Source organism: Macaca nemestrina, unplaced genomic scaffold (genome assembly GCF_043159975.1).
Source record: "Macaca nemestrina isolate mMacNem1 unplaced genomic scaffold, mMacNem.hap1 Scaffold_122, whole genome shotgun sequence".
Lineage (NCBI taxonomy): Eukaryota > Metazoa > Chordata > Mammalia > Primates > Cercopithecidae > Macaca > Macaca nemestrina.
This window is the reverse complement of record NW_027257605.1, coordinates 138341-159063: the sequence shown is the minus strand read 5'-3', so window position 1 is coordinate 159063 and position 20723 is coordinate 138341. Positions and strand designations below refer to the sequence as shown.

The following is a 20723-nucleotide window of genomic DNA, read 5'->3' as shown; positions in this document are numbered from 1 at the left end:
CTCGGGTGCCTCAGAAACCAAAGGCTGCTTGTAATGCTCAAGTTCCAGATGCCTCAGGGGAGGTACCTGGGTTGTTGGGTGCAGTTCCGTTATTTGCTGCTCGGTGGGATTTGCCCGCAGCATTTCTGGTTGTTTTTAAGAGCTGATGTTTGAGCTGCTTAAAATCACATATGGATGTCGATTTATCTATAAAAGTTAAGAATGGAATTTGAGTGCAAAGAGTTGTGAAAATGCTCAAGGTTATGTACTAATGTATACATTACATTTGTGGAAGTATTTGAAAGTGCAGGATTTACATTAAACACTTCTCTTGATTTTTGTAATATCTACCTGTCATTTTCCCATTTGATTAATAGATGTCAGAGGGCTTAAATTTTGAGTGCCTGAATTCACTGAAATTAAAACTTCTTACATCAAATGTAATTGAACTGAATGTAGCAACAGTGCATACTTTTAGAAGTACTGATTTAAAAAAAATATATAAAAACACATATCCATGAACATGCAGATGGGGGCAACATATTAAACCATGGAAGTAGAATTAGTATTGTTTTCTGAGAAGACAAATTTTTAAAAAGTCAAGGGGTTTTATAACTTTCTAGTTTCCAACTTATTTGCCCTAAAGTGGAACATTGACAGCAGCAGAAGAGGAGATCCTGGGCCAGTGCAGGCTCTGGGAGCAGCGGGGTGAGTGCTGGAAGGAGCTGGCTGGAGGCAGAGCAGGGAGGTGCTCAGGCAGGCCAGGACGGCCTCAGGGCACGCGGCTCAGTGAGTGAGAAAAAGTTCACATTTCTTGGAGAGCCCTTGACTCTGCCCACAGAAAACCCAAACTCCTTCCAACGGGGATGTGCATCTCATGTAAAAGTTGTTACTCCCAGAAAGAAAACCAGTGGAAGTAGAAATTTTACGTATGCAGAAATTACTTCAAATTTGTTTCTAACCTTATCCTTTTCTTCCCCCATCTTAATGTGTGGTGACTTTCTGCAGGTGACGCACACATCTTAGGAGAGCGCTGTATTTCAGTTGCTGTTGGCTCTGATGTGACTTTGTGGTGTCCGATGTTCTGGTTCTGAGGTTCTGCGCAGAACGTGGCTCCTCCCTGCTGAGTGTTGCTTGTTGAAGGCCCGTGTGGAAACTTTTCCTGTAAGCTCGTTGACCGCAGCAGTCTTGGTTCAGAAACCTTTGGACCTCCTGAGACTTCACACAGCCTTCTAACCTTTCTAGTGTGACCTTTTCATTTTACTGTTCCCCATTAACCCAGATGTTTTCCAGAATGTAAGCAATCTGCTGAATGCAGGGTCGGGGGTGCCCTCCGTTGGCTCTGGGGAGAAGCATGGCTGTTTCTCCGGGTGGAGCTTCCCGCCCACCATGGTGTGCTCCAAGCCGCAGCAGGGTTCTTTGGCAGAAATAATCGTCGAAGGCCTGCGTGGTATGGCTGTGGGTATGCGACCTCGCGGCCATACCGGCCCCTCCCCATCAGTGGTACCACAGAGAGGAGCAGGGGGAGGCCTGATGTGCTTCTGAGACTGCGTTGTCCGTGTGTAACTAGACATGCAGAGAAAGTGTTGGAGATGAGCAGGAGACGGTGTCTGTCCCTGATGAGCTTAGCCGTGCCCTTGAGCGGGTCAGGTTTCTGTGCGGCTGATCTGGACTCAGCCTGGCTGTGGCAGTGCAGGTGACTGCTGGGCTTTGGCAAGGCTGCACCCACTGTCCGTCTGAAACGGCCCCCTTCCCAGGCTCGCTGTGCCAGCTGGGCGCCCAGGCCTGATTTCCCGCCAGGACGGAGGCCCTGTGTATGTGTTGGGGAAGGGGGAGGTGGGAGTCCTGCTTTATTGCCGTATCCAATGCCACGTGGGGTCAGCACTCAGGAAACATGTGCTGTGTGGGTCAGCGATTGAGTTCAGAAACCTGGAAAATTCAGCAGTGTAGGCTTTGGCCATGACCTGTCCAGCCCTGCGGCTCTTTGTTTCTGTCTCTGAATTTCCTGCCATAGCATCCTCCTCCTTCCAGGGGCCCCTGTTCCCATATGGCTGTTGGCAGCTTCACAGGTTCCTCTGCCTCCCCTCCCGGGCCCTGGTGTGGCTGGGGCAGCTAGTAGCTATGCAGATCCCACAGCCAGTAGACGGTTGGTGCCAACGTCTTGGGCCTGGGTTACCTGAGTCAACGACTCCAGTACATGGCTGAGCTTACCCCGAATGTCTGGATCGGAAGGCCTTGGGTTGCAGAAAGGTGGGAGTTCGATATCAAAGGACAGCCTGCAATGCAGAAGGGGAAATGGCTGTGCTGGATGGCCAGCTAGAGGAGTCTGTGCAGAGCCTGGGACCCGGTGCAGACACAGAGCTGACATGGGCAATGCAGTGACACGGCCACCGTGGAAGTGGGCAAAGTTACAGGCTTCAGACCGATATGGAGGGGCTGGTCTAAAACAATCCTCATTTTCCTTTAATCCTAGCAACTGCTGGCTTTTGGGGTGGGGAAGTGAGATCTGTGGTGGCCGCGAGGAGAGACAGGGATTTTAATTAAACCCCTCTTTCTGGGAGAGGGGAGTAGCCTTTTCTTTAGGACGGTGAGCATCGTCATCTCAGGCAGCTCAGGCTGCTGTAACGAAACACCATTGACTGAGTGGCTTATGAACAACAGGAATTTGTTTCTCACAGTTCTAGAGGCTGGAAGGCAGGATCAGGGTGCTATTGGGTGGGTTCTGGTGTGGGCTCCTTCCTGGTTGGCACATACCTTCTCTCTGGCCCTGATACAATGGGAGGGTGAGGGATTTGCTGGACCCCTTTGTGAGGCACAAATCCCATTTAAGGGTCTCCAGCCTGAGGAACTCATCACCTCCCAAAGACCTCCTGACAGCATCACATTGAGGGTGAGGATTTCAACCTGTGTTTTGGGGGGCAGGCAGTTCGCAATCGTCACCCTCTTTGTGTATTTCTGACTCAACATTGAGTCTGCCTTTGGCTCTCCAGGGGACAGAGCCTGTGTGGACACTGAGCAAGGTCAGAGCTGCAAGCATGTGCACATCGGGGGCAAGGGAGCTGCCAGGGGTGTGAGAAGGGGGTTTCAGCGTCAATCGGAGCTGCTTTCCTGGCAAATGTACTCATAAGCTATCCTGGCAACATTTGCTTTTCACGAAGAGTCGATGAGGCAGTGGGGGCAGCAGGCGGTGTTGCCAGAAGCTTGGAACTGATGGGCAGCAGAGAAGGGGCAGAGGCCACGACCTTGGGGTGGTCAGCAGTGCCAGGTGTCTGCCCTCCAGGACTCACGCCTGTGATTGTGCGGAGACTGAGCCGACCGGGGCTTGCCGGCCAGTGTGGCTCTCATGCAGGTGATTATCGGGGTTGGTTTCTATGTAATGTTCCCTCAACCTCATGCCCCCCCCCCCCAACAATTTCTGTGCCTAGCAGAAATCATGCTGCATTTCCTTGATGAAGCCTTGAGTTTCCTGTGGAGATGTAGGAATAGCACGATTTGGCTCACGTCAAAATACTTTGCAGTGAAGCTGCACGGAAGAGGTTTCTAGGCTTCCATTTGACGTTTTCAACAATGCCTGAGTGTTACAGGACTGTCTTGCTTGTTAAAAAGCACCAGATGAAAAAGGCTAGTAGTTAATTATGGAGACTTTTTACATTAGCACAGAGACGGTGGCTTGAGGCAAATTCAGTGTAACGTAGGTGTGTTTGTAAGCCGTCAAACGGACCATCTCTCTGCGGGCGACACATGTTTTCCGGTATTGGTTTTGTTCTGTAAAAGGATGACTGGCATGCGGTACAGTCGTTCCAAAATTCACCTGGAAGGTGTCCACATGGTGCTTTGTTTTCTCCTGACATTCTGGGCACCACGAGGAAGTATTCCTGTCTTCAGCACTAGCAGGAGACTTTTCCTGAACACCTGCTCCTCTTTGGCGTTGTGGGTGTGAAGGGGTCAGAGTGACCCTGTCTTCATGGAGCTTTCAGACACCATGGGGATAGTGTGGCACAAGTGTCGGGCTCAGGTGGGACTCAGGTGGGACAGAGGCTTTCCCCAGAAAACAGCTGCCGATTCCAGGACGGCCCTCCTGCATCATGTCTGAATTAAGGCTGTTCTATTACAGCAGGGGTGTCATGTTAACTGGAAGTGCGCTTTTGTTCTGGGCAGTAAGTAAATTAATTGTACATTTGCCAAGGACAGTGAGGTTTGATTTGATGAATCCAGTAGGGAAAAGGAGAAGGGGCGTGGCTGGGTGGGGACGTGTGTGATGGGAGCAGAATGGAGCAGCCATCCAGGCTGTTGGGATGGAGGGGCCGCGCCCGCATTTTCATGGGGTCTGTCGCTGTTTGTGCCACTAGACCTGAACCTCTGTCTCTACAGTAGTAACGCATCATTCACGTCCCAGCAGGCCAAGTCCTCAGGAAAATGGGGCCAAAAAGTAGAAAACCATGACCGTAGAAGGCAACGGCACGTGACTGAGCTTTCTGGGTTGTGCGTCCTTGTGATAAAAACAGTCCTAACTGAGCTGAACACCAGAATGAAAACGAACCTTCCTCCGTGCTGAAGTCGGAAGAGGTGTGCTTGGCTATCCGCAGTGCCTGCCTGTTTGGGCGGTGATTACTGCAGGTCACACGTGCTGTACAGGAGGAGGGCAGTGAACTCTGGAGCCAGGCTGGCCGGGTGCAAGTCCCAGCTCCATAGCCAGCTCTGTGATCTGGGACAATTCACCTATGTCCTCTGCCTCTCGGTTTCCTCCTCTGTAAAAGGGGGGTAATAGTCGCATCTATCTGAAAGGGCTATGTGAGAATTAAACGACCTTGTAAATGTAAGGGGCTGAGAACAGTATCTGCTCTTGGTGAGCAGAAGGATGACCAGGAGGTGACCAGCAAAATACCCCTTTCGAAGCCTCAATACTGTTCTGTAGTGAGCAAAGACATAGCTCCTCTCTGGACGAAGCCATTAATAGTCGATCCTGGCAGGCAGAGTGCAGATTCCTTCAAATCAGAAATTTGAACTCTGGCCAATGACTGCTGTACTGATTAAATCTTAGGATTTGTTGTTAATGGTAAAGTAGTCTACAAAAACAGAAACAGTCTGAAGGAGTTTGAGAGGGTGTGGGCTCAGCTGCAACCTCTCCTCCCAAGGCCGTTGGTCAACATCATCTCTAGCCCTGTGGAAAGACAGAAGCAGTGAAGAAAATGTCGGACAAACATTTGGTGTGTTTGTACACTTCTCCCAGAAATCCTAAATGCTTTGCATGTTTCAGCTAATAATTCATTAAAATGGATTATGCTGACCATTTTATAACCTACTTCACTGCTCTCCTGTCTAAATCCATCCCTTTGTGACACATTTTTTTTACACTTGGCTCATTTTTTCAATTGTGTTTGCTGTCTTACTCCCATGTAAAGGATAAATGTGCATGTTTGTTGATTTGACTGAGACAGCTAATGCTAAATGTCTCTGTTCCTTGAATGTTGACTTGTGATGGTGTCATTTAAGTCTCTTCTCTTACCCCTTGAGTCAGCAAAATATTCCGTGTTACTTTGAGCAAAACTTGCTCATTAGTGTTATGGAGAGTATAAAAGCAAATGGAATAAGTTTCCTGCCTTCAGGAGGATTGAAATCTCAGTCGGTATGACAGCATGGATGGGAGTCGGCTCAGTTTGCAGCTTTTAAAACATGTTGGAATCTTTCCTCTGCCACTTTTGATGGTGAGACCCTGAGCAAATCATTTCCACAAGCATCATGCTCTCCATCTATGACATGGAAGTAAAAATAGCAATCTTGACAGAATTGTGATGACTACAGACGTGTACCTAACCTCTTATTTACTGCCTCCCGATAGAAGATATTGTAACTCATCCCATTTGAGAGCAGGTGGTGATCACCCCATCCTGTGAGATTCAAGTATAAGTATCTGGAATCCCCCATCTGCAGGTGAGGAAGACCCAGCAGCCCTCACAATGTCTTCTGGAAACTGGATTTTGTTTGAAGGGTGAACTGACTCCAAGTTTCTTCTGTTTTCACATATTGTCCTTCCTACGTGGCTCCTGGGGTTTTTCCCTTCCTCCCAATCTACATTAACCTGATAACAGCCAGCTATGTTTTCTAGAATTCCCCTAAATTGACTCATGCCAAATACTGAATACAGTAGATTGTGAGGGGTTCATTAAATCACGATAGAGCATCCTAAGAAGGAAAGTAGACACCTTTGTTCTTAAAGGGTCTTCAGCTATCCCACCCTGGAGAAGGTTGCTGATTTCCTTTTCTCCTCGGGCAGTCTTGTTACTATGCATCACTTCTTTTCTCTGAGATGGAGTCTCGCTCTGTCACTCAGGCTGGAGTGCAGTGTCATGATCTTGGCTCACTGCAACCTCCATCTCCTGGGTTCAAGTGATTCTCCTGCCTCAGCCTCCCGCGTAGCTGGACTACAGGTATGTGCCACCACACCGAGCTAATTTTTGTATTTTTGGTAGAGACAGGGTTTCACAATATTGGTCAGACGGGTCTTGAACTCTTGACCTCGTGATCCATCCACGTTGGCTTCCCAAAGTGTTGGGATTACAGGCATGAGTCACCGTACCCGGCCTGCATCACTTTTTATGCCTCGTCTTCATCCTTACAGCTTCTCCTTCCTAGTGGCCTCAACTCCCAACCCCGGAGTACGGGTCACAACTGTCCATCTTCATGCACCACAGCTTAATTCCCCTTCTTCTCCTCCCCACCATGCCCTATGGGCTGCTTTTCTACAACCAGAGTGGAGACCCAGGGAGATCTGCTAAACTAAGACAGTGCTCACCCCTGGGAGAAAAATCTACTTCCCAGTTCTCAGTCCTGCTAAACTATTGTTAAGATAAAGAAGGACCATGATAAATCCTATTGGCTAAGAGAAGAAGAGTCTCCATGTTGCCATAGGACAAGAGAGGAGGTGACAGAATCTGCAGCCATTTGGTCGAATATGTGATATGTGAGTCATTCTGAGGAATACGTTAAAATTCTGTAGTCAGATCTTGGAAAATGGTAGTTCCAGCAGAGGGAATAATATAACAAAAAACCCAGGCAGAAAACAAGTGTGTGTGTGTGTGTGTGTGGAGAAGAACAATAATGTGATGTGAATGAAGGGTTCGGTGTCATGAGTGAGAAATGGCTGACCGAAAGTAGGGAGATGCAGAGAGGAAGATACCACGGGAAGACTGAACATCACATTAAGTGATTTAGGTGATTCTGCCTGCAGTGCAAATATTTTGGGCTCTGAAGTGAAGTCATCAAAAGGTTTACGTCTGTAATGGAGGATTGGTCTAGATAGCCTCTCAGATCCCACTCGGCTTTGAGATCCTTGATTCCGGGTCACACCTGCGGGTCTGGAGGGCAGTTCTGCAGGGTCATGAAGGAAGGATTCCAGGAGGCTGGGACACGAAGGGCATTCAGGTGACCACATCAAGAGATCAAGTGGGGTAACAAAAGCCTGAACTAAAAGGAATGCAGTGTAAATATGAAGGAGAAAGAGGAAATGGGAAACTTACTAGAAACGATAAGTAGAGAAAAAGGGGAACGTGTGATTCCAAGGTTTAGAACAGTATTTGTAAGTTACAGTCCCACAACTTCTTGCATAAACAGTATCTAAGAGAGTCATTTTAAGAAGAAGAGCAAACTTCCAAGTTCCACTGAAAGACATCAGCATCTCTGTGGAGTGAATTGGGGAAAGAGAATGAAGAAGTCTGCTCAACTTTTAGACACACAAAATGTGAATTGAATTGCATGAGTGACAACAATGTGAAGATATTTAACAGGAGCTCTTTTTTCTCTTTTTGGCCTACGGTATTTAATCCTTCTATCATTATCGTCCTTTCTCTAATTTGATGTCTTTGAACCTTTATTCAAAAATCTACTACGTATATGTAACATGTTTGTGAGATTATTACTAGACCCTCTAGGAGGTTTCATTAACCCAGTTTTCTCTTATTATACCAATACCACACTATCTTGGTAGTTCAGGTAAGTCCTCCACCGTTTTATTCCAAGTTGTCTTAGCTCTGTTGGGTTCTTTAAATTTCCAGACACATTTTGGAATCCGCTAGTTCATTTCTACTGAAAAATAAAAATAAAAATAAAAATCATGCTGTGATTTTGATTGGAATTGCATTAAACCTCTGATCCACAAGCGCAGAACTGACATCTTAACAATATTGAGCCTGCTGATCCATGGACACAATATATCACTTCATTTATTTAGTTCTTTAATTTATTTCAACATCACTGCCTGCTTTTCAGTGTATAGATCTTACACATCTTTTGTCAGATTTAGTCTGAGGTATTTCATGTTTTGATGTGCTATAATATTGCTTTGTAAATTTCCATTTCCAATTATTTCTTTGCCAGTGTATAAAGAGATATTGCTTATGTGTTTAGCTTGTATCTTGCAAGCTTTCCAAACTCACTTATTAGTAAGTAATTTATTATTATTAGTTTTAGTGGCTTTTTGTGATTTCAGGAGATTTTCCACACAGGTGATCACGTCACCTGCAGATCCAGATAGTTTTAAATCTTTTCTAATAAGGGTGCATTTTATATATTTTAACTTGCCTTATTGCACTGACTAGACTCCAAAAAAATGCTGAAAAGCAGTGAGGAAAAAGTCATCAGGTGGGATGGTAAATACAGCCCCTGTTCTTCCATTTTGACCTGAAGCACCCAGTGTGATCATTTTCTCATTTGATTTTCGTGAGGACTTTTTGTTTCCTTTTTTTCCTTTATTTTTAAAAAATACACTATCTTTTAGGCAGTTTCACCTTCACAGAAAAATTGAGGGAAAGGTGCAGAGAGTCCTTCTATATGCCTTCCCTTCCCCCACGTGCACAGCCTCCCCCACTAAAAACTCTCCTGCCCAGAGGGAGCGTTTGTAACAATTGAAGAACCGACGTTGACATATTGTCACCCAGAGTCCACAGTTTACATGAGGGCTCCGTCTTGGTGCTGGTTCTATGGGTTTGAACAAAGGTGTCATGACATGTATCCACCATGATAGCATCGTACAGAGCAGTTGCACTAAAATCCTAAAAATTTCCATGTTCCACCTCATCATCTCTCCCTCTTCCCAACACCTGGGAACCACGGATAGTTTCACTCCATAGTCTGGCCTTTTTCTGAATGTCCTTTAGTCTTTTCTGATGGGTCTCTTTTGTGTAGCCGTGCATGTTTAAAGTTCCTAAGTGTCTTTTCATGGCTTGACAGCTCACTTCCTTTCAGTGCTGAAGAATATGCCATTGTTTGGATATATCACAGGTTATTTATCCACTCACCTAGTGAAGAACATTTTGGTTTCTTCGTTGCCTCCAAGTTTGAGCAATTATGAATAAAGCTGCAATAAAATTAGCAATTATGATTAAAGCTTCTATAAATGTCCGTGTGCAGGTTTTTCTGTGAACACAAGTTTTCAACTCCTTTGGATAAATACTGAACAGTGCAATAGCTGGATCACATGTTAAGAGGATATCTCGTGCCCATCAATGATACACTGGATACACAAAATGTGGCACGTATATACCACGGAATACTATGCAACCATAAAAAAGAATGGGTTCCTGTCCTTTGCAGGGACATGGATGAAGCTGGAAGCCATCATTCTCAGCAAACTAAACTAAAAGAGGAACAGAAAACCAAACACCACATGCTCTCACTCATAAGTGGGAGTTGAACAATGAGATCACATGGACACGGGGAGGGGAACGACACACACGGGGGCCTGTTGGGGGTTGGAGGCAAGAGGAGGGAGAGCATTAGGACAAATACCTCATGCATGCAGGGCTTAAAACCTAGATGATGGGTTGACAGGGGCAGCAAACCACCATGGCACATGTATACCTATGTAATAGACCTGCACATGTATCCAAGAACTTAAAGTAAAATTTAAAAAATAGGGAGTATAGTTTGGTAAGACAATGTGATAATTTTACAAACACAAAACATGTCATACCCACTTCCCCACCTCCCTCAAGTGCTTTCAACAGCATCCTGTTGCTGTTATTAAGAGAATAAAGCATCTACCATCATCTCCCAGCCCCTGCCTGCCTGCCTTCATTCTTGTCTTGTGCCACTTTCTCCCGTGCTTACTTCCTTGCACGTGCCTGTTTCCTGCTGCAAGAGGCATTCTGCAGCACCCCCATCTCTGTTTAGACCGTGGTGTCCCTACACTCCACCGCCCTCAACAATCAACCTCTACTTCTCTCCAGACTGCAAGGGGATCATACCTTCCAGAATGCATCGGTTTTCTACCTCTCATCCCAAGATACGCCAGATTCTTTTACAGCATAAATTTAGAGAACCCCGCTTCCCTTTCTTTGGTGTGCTTTCCTGAATTCTTCATCAGAAACCCATTAGAGTGATTGTCTTATTAGTGCCCATTCTCCCCATCAGGCTGCAGGTTCGTGAGAGCAGGGGCCACGGTCATGTTGGTGAACCACGGTATTCTCAGTGACTATCCATGTGCTTAGAAAGTATTTGCTGAATGAGTAAATGGGTCTGCAGTTCCAACCAAAGCTAGAAGCTTGACTTTGGAAGAATGAAAGTAGATAACGTCTCCAAAGCAGACCCCATAGCATGAGAAAAGAAAGGAAGAACGGAGGCAGAGCTGAAGGATGAATATCGGCACAGGAGTAGGTGAGAGTTCCAGAAATGCTGGGTTTTCACGTGTTTTTACTTACCTCCTATCTGTGTTTCCATCTCTGTGTAGCGTGACTCTCACATCCCTCTCAATTTCTACATTTCTTTACTGACAAGGACAGAGGTAGTGCATTGGACACACTACTAACCAGCATACTCTCTCGGACTTGCAAGGAAATGTAGAGAAAACAATCTAGAAATGGTATCTCAGAAGAAAAAAATATCAAAAATATGAGAATAAATGTGGGAAAAAAATCAATGTTTAAAGACAACTTCTCAACATATTTAGGTATCTCTGGGACCTAAAATTTCATCAGAACTCCCCACACTTCTTTCTTTTTACATTGCTCTGTGTGTGTGTGTGTGTGTGTGTGTGTGTATTCAACAGAAATCTACCAAAAAAAAAATAATAATAATGCTATTGCTAGAATAATGCTACTACAGGGGAGAAAAATGTAATCTTTTCTTCCACCCATCTTAGCTTCATTGGTTGGGGTTCCTATAACAAAAGACAGATGAACCCCCAAAAAAGCAAGCGGAGGTTTATTAGCATGTATATTTCATATATACATGAGAGATACACAGGGAATGAGGGAATCTCAAAGAGACAGCTCAGACCTTTCTTTTATATAACATCTTCAACAAGGATAATAAATGTTTCTAGAAGTGCCAAGACAAAGTAAAAGGACTTTGGGTCATTGGGGGCAACAAATTGTGGGAAGGCCAATAAATGATAGATTTTTGTGTAAATTCCTCTGGTGCTGTTTCCTGAATAAGGGTCTGAAGTTGTCTACAGAGATTGAGCTGCGTCCTTTCTGGCAGAGAGGGGAGAAAGGGCACTTTTGTCTTTGTATAATATGATTATGTTGTGTGCTTTTCAGAAACTAGAGGGAAGGCCAGAGCGCTTCTTAATTGCTTTCAGCTCAAAATATTTTAGCATGGCGTGTTGTATTCTCTGCACTGTTCCTGCTGCAGATATCTCTAAAGGCATCAGTCGCATCCACAGCACTACTTGTGGGGAAATATTGAGCAGAACTGGAATCAAATGTATAATTCAGCCCCATAGAATCTGAGCCACAGGACAGAGAGAACTGCCCGGGAGTCAAAGCAGACACTGAGCAGCTGACATTCTAAGAGTCTCCTTCCAGTAGATCGGCGCATAAACTCAAGTTCTTTTCACAGATTTGTCTGTGTTTCTTTTTTGGAAAAAAACATAACCCTGTAGCGAAAATGTCTACTTCACAGTGCACCAAAACATCTGGAGCCTTAGCCAGAAGCAGCACAGACCCAGCCAGAAGCAGCACAGACCCAGGCAGCCTGGTGATGTCCGGCGGGGGCAGCCCATAAAATCCATCAGCATGTGGCCCTGCGAGCCGCCACCAGTAACATATGTTTACATGCTAATGAATGTCAGGCTCATTTAGAACAAATTTGCATCCATCAAAGTCAAACAGCGAGCAGAGCAGCACATTTTCCTGTGTGTCAGTGGCCCCTGAGATACCAGGGAGAACTTGAATTGCCTGACCCCTTCAACTTCCAAGCATCCCAGAGGGAAAATGCAGACCCCAGGAAAGGACTGTGCTGGAAACCATTTGTTCTTACAGATGTCCGGAGTAGTCTTGTGACTGACCCAAAGACTCCCCTCTGAGGGTGGGGGAGACCTAGGTTAGGAGAGGGTGAACCGTGCTGCCTTCTAAGACCTTCCTTCTAAGGGAGGTTGGGAGAAACCCAGAGTAGGTGGAGGTGAGCCATGCTGGCAGGACCTTCCTTCTAAGGGAGGGTGGGGAGACCTAGGGTACGTGGAGGTGAGCCATACTGGCAGGACCTTCCTTCTAAGGGAGGGTGGGGGAGACCTAGAGTAGGTAGAGGTGAGCCATGCTGGCAGGAACTTCCCTCTAAGGGAGAGTGGGGGGACCTAGGGTAGCTGGAGGTAAGCCGTGCGGGTAGGATCTTCCTTCTAAGGGAGGACGAAGTGTGCTTTGCTAGACTCTGCGCTTGAGTCTCAGCGTGGCGGACCCAGATGGGAGCAAGTCACTTCTATCCTATGATTCTGGGTGTCCTCATCTGTCATGGAAGGTTTGGTTAGATGAGCTTAAAGTCACTCCAGTTGCAAAGCTGTGTGACTTGTAGATACACGCCAGTGTGAATGACTCACTTCACTTTTACAAGTTGCACAGATAGCCAGGCTTCCCCTTGTATCAGTCAGGAGGTCCCAGAAGACTTTGTCACAGGCAAAGAGGTGATTAAAAGGAGTCACTGACGGGATTCTTTGGAGATCGGTGGGCAGGGCCCAAGGGAAGTGAGAATAGCACTCCCCAGATTATGGGCAAGTGATGCCTGGGGAGGGGCTGCTAACGTGGACAGGCATGAGTAAGAGAGGACTGAGGACAGCTCCTCTCCCTCCTCCACCTTCTACCTGCTGCCAGCAATGAATCCAACCAGCAGCCCTAGGCCAGGCCAGGCTCCCAGAGTCAGAGCCAGGAAGAAGCCAGGCACATGGAGAAGCCACTGGTCCCCACCAACACCAAGGGTGCAGTAAGAATTTTGATGGAAACATTTAAAAACTCATTCAACAACTTCCTATCTCCCCAACCAGCCTCTACATATGATTCCACCTTTTCCGACTCCTGAGCCATCCTCAGGGGTGTCACAGGGGTGGGGCTGCCTGCTCTGCCCAGGGCCTGGGACCCTCCAACCTTCGGAGGTCTGGAGTCCCCTCTCCCCTCCCTGGCAGCAACTGTCTTCTCTGCTGTCAAATTATCACTTCCATCCTCCCACAACACATGAGAATTTAAGACGGGATTTTGGTGGGGACACAGCTAAACCATATCAAAGGGGGGACCTGGGGCTTCCTCATGGGGCTCTGGCATGAGCTTGGGTGACACAGGTTATAAGACCCCATCTGCTTCAGGTTTAATTGCATACCCCAATATTCCCAGGTTGTAGTCCTAACCAAGGACCTCAGAATGTGTCTGTATGTGGAGATAGGCCTTTTAAAGAGGTGATGAAGGTAACGAAGTCATTAGAACTGATGCCCTTGTAAGAAGAGATCAGGACACAGACATCTATTGAGGGACAACCGCACGAGGACACAAGAGAAGATGCCATCTGACAGTCAAGGAGAGATGCCTTAGGAGGAGCCAGTCCTGAACCCACCTTGACCTTGGACCTCCAGACTCCAGGACTATGAGAAATACATCTCTGTCTTTTCACAAAACTGCCTGTGGCAGCCCAACCAGAGCCATGCGCCATCTTTGGTTCTCAGAAATTCCACTGGTTTTTATACTCCTGGATTTTAGGAGGCCCCTGGATGACCAGCATGTGGCTAAAGTTAGAGAAGGAGTTACTTGTGTAAGAGAGCCCCACACATCTCTGAGCGGACACCGTACAGCCCATGAGATATTGGGTGTAGTACCATCCTCTCTTCCCTAGGATATTAAGAACAATATCACAGGAGGGGTGTACAGCCACAGCCCCTGCGTCACTGGGAGCAATAGCATCTTCTCCCCCTCTCAATATAAGGAACAATATCCCAGGGTGGGTGTACATCCCCTGTGATATTGGGTGTAACGTCATCGTCTCCCAATGCGGATATTAAGCATAGTGTCACAGGGGGGTGTATACCTTCTCCGCTATCGGGAATAATATCCTCTCCCCTCAGGACTGTATGCAAAATATCGAAGGGGTTTTACAACTCTTGCGATATGGGCAGTAATATCATCCTCTCCCCACCTAGATGTTAGGAACTCTATCACAGGCGGCCGTACATTTCTTGCGATATTGGGAGTCATATCCTCTCCCATCATGGATATTAAGAACAATATTACAATGGAGGTGTACCACCCACTGCCATATTGAGAGTAATATGCTCTCCCCTTCGGGATATTAGGAACAATATCGCAGGAGGTGTGTACAACCTCTGCGATATTGGGAGTAATATCATCCTCTCCCCCTGAATATAAGAAACAATATCACAGGAGGATGTACACCCCCTGTGATATTGGGAGTCATATCATTTTCTCTCCCTCTGGATATTTGGAACAATATCACAGTGGGTGTGTACACCCTCTGCGATTTTGCCACTAGTATCATCGTCTCCCTCCCAGGATATAGGGAACCATATCACAAGGAGGTGTACACCCCCTGCGATACTGGGAGTGATATCGTCCTCTCCCTCCCTGGATACTAGGAACAATATCACTAGGGAGTGTACACCTCCTGCAATATGGAGACTAATATCATCCTCTCGCCCCCTGGATATTAGGAACCATATCATAGGGGTGGTGTACACCCCCTGTAAAATCAGAAGAAATATCATCCTCTCCACCTTTGGATGTTAGGGACAATATCACGGGGGAGGTCTACGCCCCCTTCGATATTGGGAGTTGTATCATCCTCTCCCACCCAGGATATAAGGAACAAGACGACCGAAGGGAGGTACACCCACTGCCATAGTTTCAATAATGTCATCCTCTACCCCCTGGCTGTTAGGAATAACATCATAGTGGGGTGTACACTTTCTTCGATATTGGGAGTGATATCATCCCCTCCCCGCTGGATATCAGGAACAAGTCTATTAATTATTAATATTAATAAATATAAGAAAAATTAAGAGTAATCATCGACATTAATAATCACAATAAAGATAGTAAAATAGTTAAAAATGTTAACGATTAGCATTAATAATCAGTAGTAATATCACTACTAATAAAATAATGATATCAGCAATTGTTACTTAAATCAATATTAAGTGATGCTGGTAATAAAATAACAATATTAGCAATTATTTTAAGCATGCATAATCATATATTTAAAATAATTATCCATAACAGTATCCTATTAATAGTATCATTGATAATTGTTAATATCGATCATGGATGTTTAATAATTAATCATATTACTCCTAATACCGCAGGGGGTGTACACCTACCTGTGATGTTGTTCTTAATATCCAGGGACAGAGAGCATGGGATGTTGTTCCTAATTATCAAGGAGGGGAGAGTGCAATATTACTCCCAATATGACAGGGTGTGTACATCCCCCCCAAGGCACTGTTCTTGCCATTCAAAACAAGAGAGGATGACATGACTCCAGATATCGAAGAAAGTGCAAACCCACGTGTGATATTCTTTCTAATATCCAGAAAGGAAGAAGAGGATAGTAATCCTCATATGGCAGGAGGGGTACACTCACTCTGATATTTTTCCAAATATGCCAGGGGAAAAGAGAATAATTGCATTCCCAATATCGCACCAAGGGTTGTACACCCCGTGTGAGATGGTCCTTCATAATGTTTCAAGGCGGGAGGGATGATATTATGACATATATGGCAGAAAGTGTACACTCCCCAGGGATATTGTTCCCATGATCCTGGAGGGAAGGGGATGATATTACTTTAAATATTACAGAAGGTGTACATGCCCCCAGTGATATTGTTTCTAATTTCCACGTGGGAGAGGAAGATATGACACCCAATAATGCAGGGAGTACAAACAGTCCTGGGATATTCTTCTTAACATTCAGGGAGGAAGAGGATATTACTCCCAATACAGACGGGTGTACACCCTCTGACGGTGTACACACTGAGGGTATACACCCATCTGTGAAAGAGTTCATAATTTCCAGAGAGAGAGATGATATTACTCACAATATCATAAACAGGCTGTGAGTCCACCATGGCCCCTAATAGCCAGCGGGAGGAGAAGGGGTGGCTATTAGTCCCCACCTTGTGGGGGTGCCTCACCCCCCTGCGAGGTGACTCCTAATAGCCAGAGGGGGAGAGGGGGTGGCGATTAGTCCCCACCTCGCGAGGGGTGCCTCACCGCCCTGCGATGTGGCTCTTAATATTCGGGGGGGAGAGGGGGTGGCTATTAGTCCTCACATCGTGGGGGAGGTCCTAAAATAAAATATATGTTAACTATTTAAAGGTGTGAATTTTATTACATATAGAAAAATGTGCGTTTAGCGTACAAATGTGCACATTTATGTCAAATACATGAAAACACATAATCCAGGTGTTTCGGTTCATACCACTGTAGAGACTTTTCGGTTTCTTTTCATACAACTGCCCAACTGGGGCCCAGAGCCAACACCCACCAGCTGTGTCACTGCGTCTGTTGTTTTACTGTCACACACCGGCCCTACCCCACAAAAAAAAAAAAAAAAAAAAGCCATGGCATTTAATAAAAAATTAATTTTACAACGTTATTAGAGATGACTTGTAGTCCTCTTTGAAGAGACTGCAGCATGTGAAGGATTTCAAATACAACTGTGTTCTGGGTCTCCTGATCTAAGGACCTATCCGCACTGGTGGCTTTAGCAGTGCTTCATGCAAACTTCCAGAAGGCATGTGTGTCATGTCTAAGAGCAAACTAGAGTTCACGCCTCAGCACTGTGTGCCTCTTCTTTCTTCCGTCCCACGGGCACCGTCTTCTCCCAGGGAGCTGGTGCTGTGCTCTGAGGCTCTGTCCCACCAGTCCCTGCCAAGTCCCTGGGGCCACTGTGGAGAACCAGCCTCCGTCTGTCAAAGTGTGTTGTGCAGAAAACAACTCATCCAAATCTGTTTAAAAACCACACATTTGCGACGCCTCTAGGCCTCAGAAGGTGGAGGCAGACAGGTAAAGGCAGCTGCCATGGGGGCTGAAGTTCAAGCCGGTCTGTCCGGCGACTGATGGGCACTGTCTGCAGTGAGCCACTGCACATTTAGCGAGGCTGTCTGGCCCCTCACCTCTGCCAAGCCTCCACCCGTCGAGTCTGGCCTGGATTCTCACACGCCTGCACAGCCTTCATCTGGTTCATAACTCAGCTCACAAAGGGCCCCATACAAAGGCCCCCGTACCGCGGCAAGGACGGCGGTGGTCACACCTGTGGTCATTTATCCTCTCTGCATCTAGCTCCTCTTCCTGAGGCAACAGCACCTCTGAAGTCACAGCCTGGCCTCCCAACTCTTCCCCGTCCCGGGCTTCTTGGCATGTTGCTCTGCTGCACACACCTCAGCAAATACTGCTGATTAGCCAGAATCACCCAGAAATCTCTTAACCTTGATTCTGACTGCTTTTATAATTTGTAATATTTGTACTTCTGGTGTGATTTGAGGAACAACAAATTTTAAAATTAGAGAAGATGTGGTTTTTATTCTCTCCTTTCTACTTGCAACCTTGAAAATTCAAGTAGCAGCAAGGGTTTGTTGAGAGTAACTTCCACCAAATAGAACCTATTACAAATGTACTACAGAGTGTCAAATAACCACATAGATGTAAAATAGAGATGCAGACACAGATATAAAATCCAATGGTTAAACCAAACTGAGAAATGCTTGCCAGTTTGATAGGCCTTCTGAAACTTGACAAAAATGTTGGCTAAGGGATACAAGATGTTATGAGATGAGTGAGATGCTTGGCCTAGAACCACAGGCTCTCTCCTCTTTACAGCAGAAAATCCATAAGGAAGTCAAATCTGAAAGAACCAGGTACCATTGAACGGCATCATCAGTCGTCCTTCCCATCCCTCGGCCAGCTGAGGTGAGTGCAGCCAGTCGTTCACCAACATCCATCATCCATCCTCCAGGCCATGGCTACACTTTACTCCCAGGCTCCCTGTCATTATGTAGATTAGGTAAATCCTAGCCACTCTCACCTTAAGCCTACCCCTGCCAGCGTGGCAATCACCCAGTCCCAACCACAGCAAGGACAGCCGTGTCCGTGGGAACACAGAGCAGCGGTCTGAAAGGAACCTGGATCTCTGAATACCTCATGGAGCAGTCACCAGCCTGGAACATCCTCCCTGACGGCTTTGCAAGACAGAAAAACTCCTTGGTTCCTCAAGCTACAATACTGCAGAGTCTCAGGTCACAGCATCCTTATCTACCCTCGTCAGGAACCGTTCAATGCTCATCAAGACATGAGAACAAAACTGCAGTGGCACAGTCACACTCGACGCAGACCACCTGCTGCTCACATTCATCGTATTAACACCAAAAAGCCACCGTGGTGGATATCCTGGATGTGGACACTCGGCGGCTTTTTGCTGGAGATGCGCTTTGTGCATTTATCGCACGACCATCTTGGCATCAGGAGCTGCAGCGCAGATGGCAGCTGTGCATGTCACAGGGAGTCTTATTCGCTGGAATCTCAGCCAGCTCCCAGCATCAGCTCCCACAGGGTCCTCTCCTCTGGGAGCACGTGCTTGGACGCCACAGTGTCCTGTGGATCCACAAAACCGCGCTGTCCTCCCTGGCCACTGTGCCTGTCCACTGTGCCTGTTGCGGCTCCGATAGTCCTCCGTGTCTACCTGTTGGGGCTCGGATAGGCCGCCTTGTCCGCCTGCGAGTCCCGTGCACTACAAGATTACGCCATTCCAAGGCTGCTCGATGAGGCTTCACACGGGGGCATTGTATTTCATTCACTGCTAGGTTCTACACTGACTTTTATGACCCCGGGGAAGGACTAAGACTTAAATAGAACAGCGGCTAGGTGATACAAACCGCCGCTGTAATCAGAACATACCAAGACCAGGCCACAGGAAGGAAGAAGCAGCCCTGGGCCGCAGCCTGTTACCAAGTCGCTGACATCTCTGTCCAACATGGATAAAAAGACCCTCTTTCCTCCGAAGTCTAAAGCAACATATCGGCCCATCTAACAGTAATTCTGTTGTACATTTAACTTCATCTTGCCCTTCTAAGTGACTGTTCACGGTCTTAACACCTGAACAAGAATTTCTCAGTTGCTGAACCACTGTTCGTTATTCAGCAGATAAAATGGCAGCAGATTGCACCCCAGGAAGAAACACACCCAGTCACGGGCACAGAACGGGACATCAGCACAAACCGTTTCCCAGAAAAAAACGCATCTCTGCTTTGGGACATACCATCCCCGGTCTCCATGAGCTCGGCGTTGCAGTACTTGGGCGCTGTCCGGGACCCCGTGGAACCCTGTGGTCGCTCCATCTGTATGGAGTGCTCTGAGGTGTACGTGGTTACGTCAGGAGGTGCAGAATGATTATCTGTAAAGAAGCACATCGTGAGTGTTTCTGGTGGTTGTGGCGTTTGCTCTGCAGGTTGAGCAAGCCATAGCTCAGGAAGAGACGGGAGCGCAGACGCTCACCCTGGGGGTGCCGTGAGAAGCCAAAGCCGATCTCAGCCACGTCTGCCACAAACATCTGGCACAAAGGGGGACCCCAGCATAACTCATGTTGCCGAAAATGGAGTAGAGTTCGGTGAAACCTCAATTTCCTAACAGGAGCCACGTCAGCGGCATTTTAACTAGAATAACGTTAGACCGGCAATGGCAGGGCGCCAGGAAGCGTGTGTGTGTTCATGGAAGGGTCCCGTTTCCTGTCGGCCACCGTCCACACAGCCCAGGGCTTTACTCGCGCTTTGGAGCCCAGGGCCTGGAAATGGAAACCCAGCTCTGAAAACTTCTGGGGATTTGGGGATGTCCCTAAAGCTCTCCGTGCCTCAGTTTCTTCATCAAATGGGAACAGTAATGGCTATGACCATGTAGGATCGGGGCGGGGGGGTTGGCCAGTGTGACTATGTTGTGCCTGGACTCCTTAGAACACTCACGCACACATGATCACAGATGCTAAGTTCTCATTCACAGGCTTCTGATTATCTCAGAAGGTCAAATGCACATCTGACTTTTTACTTCTCTTCTTTTGCCACACAAAATATTTCTGCTCTTCAAGTTTCATTATTTTGTCACAGCTTTTCCAAAAAACTCCCAAACTTATAGAAAATTTCCAGATAGTCTAGGAGGATTATCTTTGTGCCCAATTAGAAATTACCGGAACGCGATCAGCCGAGAGTTACATTTGGGTCACACTGAGCCCTGACGTACATGAGTTAGGAGCCCCTCATAGTTTGGATAAATTAATTCTTTGTACTAAAACTTCCTCCAGTATTGAAAGGGTAAACCCACAAAGGGAGGCCCAAGGGCAGTGATCCATTTATTCAAAAATATGTGTTTTCCTTGGTAAGATTCTGTGCATTTTCTTAAAATTGAATAAAATCCGAGGATACAAATGCTTCCACCAAGTGGCAGAGGCGGTGTCTGGCCTCCCCGTTCACGTCTGGCAGAGCCTTGGCCACTATC

General features: G+C 46.7%; 1 protein-coding gene across 41 annotated transcripts in view; it reads right to left on the bottom strand.

Moving 5' to 3' along the window:
- The window catches only part of LOC139361271 (disco-interacting protein 2 homolog C-like), a 170529-nt gene that overhangs the window by 19600 nt on the left and 130206 nt on the right, over window positions 1–20723 (bottom strand). For 34 of the 41 annotated variants that reach the window (XM_071089845.1, XM_071089846.1, XM_071089844.1 and 31 more), the window contains one exon: window positions 19498–19632. In XM_071089845.1, the coding sequence (XP_070945946.1) occupies window positions 19498–19632 (135 nt within the window). Of the gene's footprint in view, window positions 1–463; window positions 15613–19497; window positions 19633–20723 lie in introns of those variants that run through there. The other 7 variants (XM_071089871.1, XM_071089875.1, XM_071089876.1 and 4 more) reach the window with 7 other exon arrangements.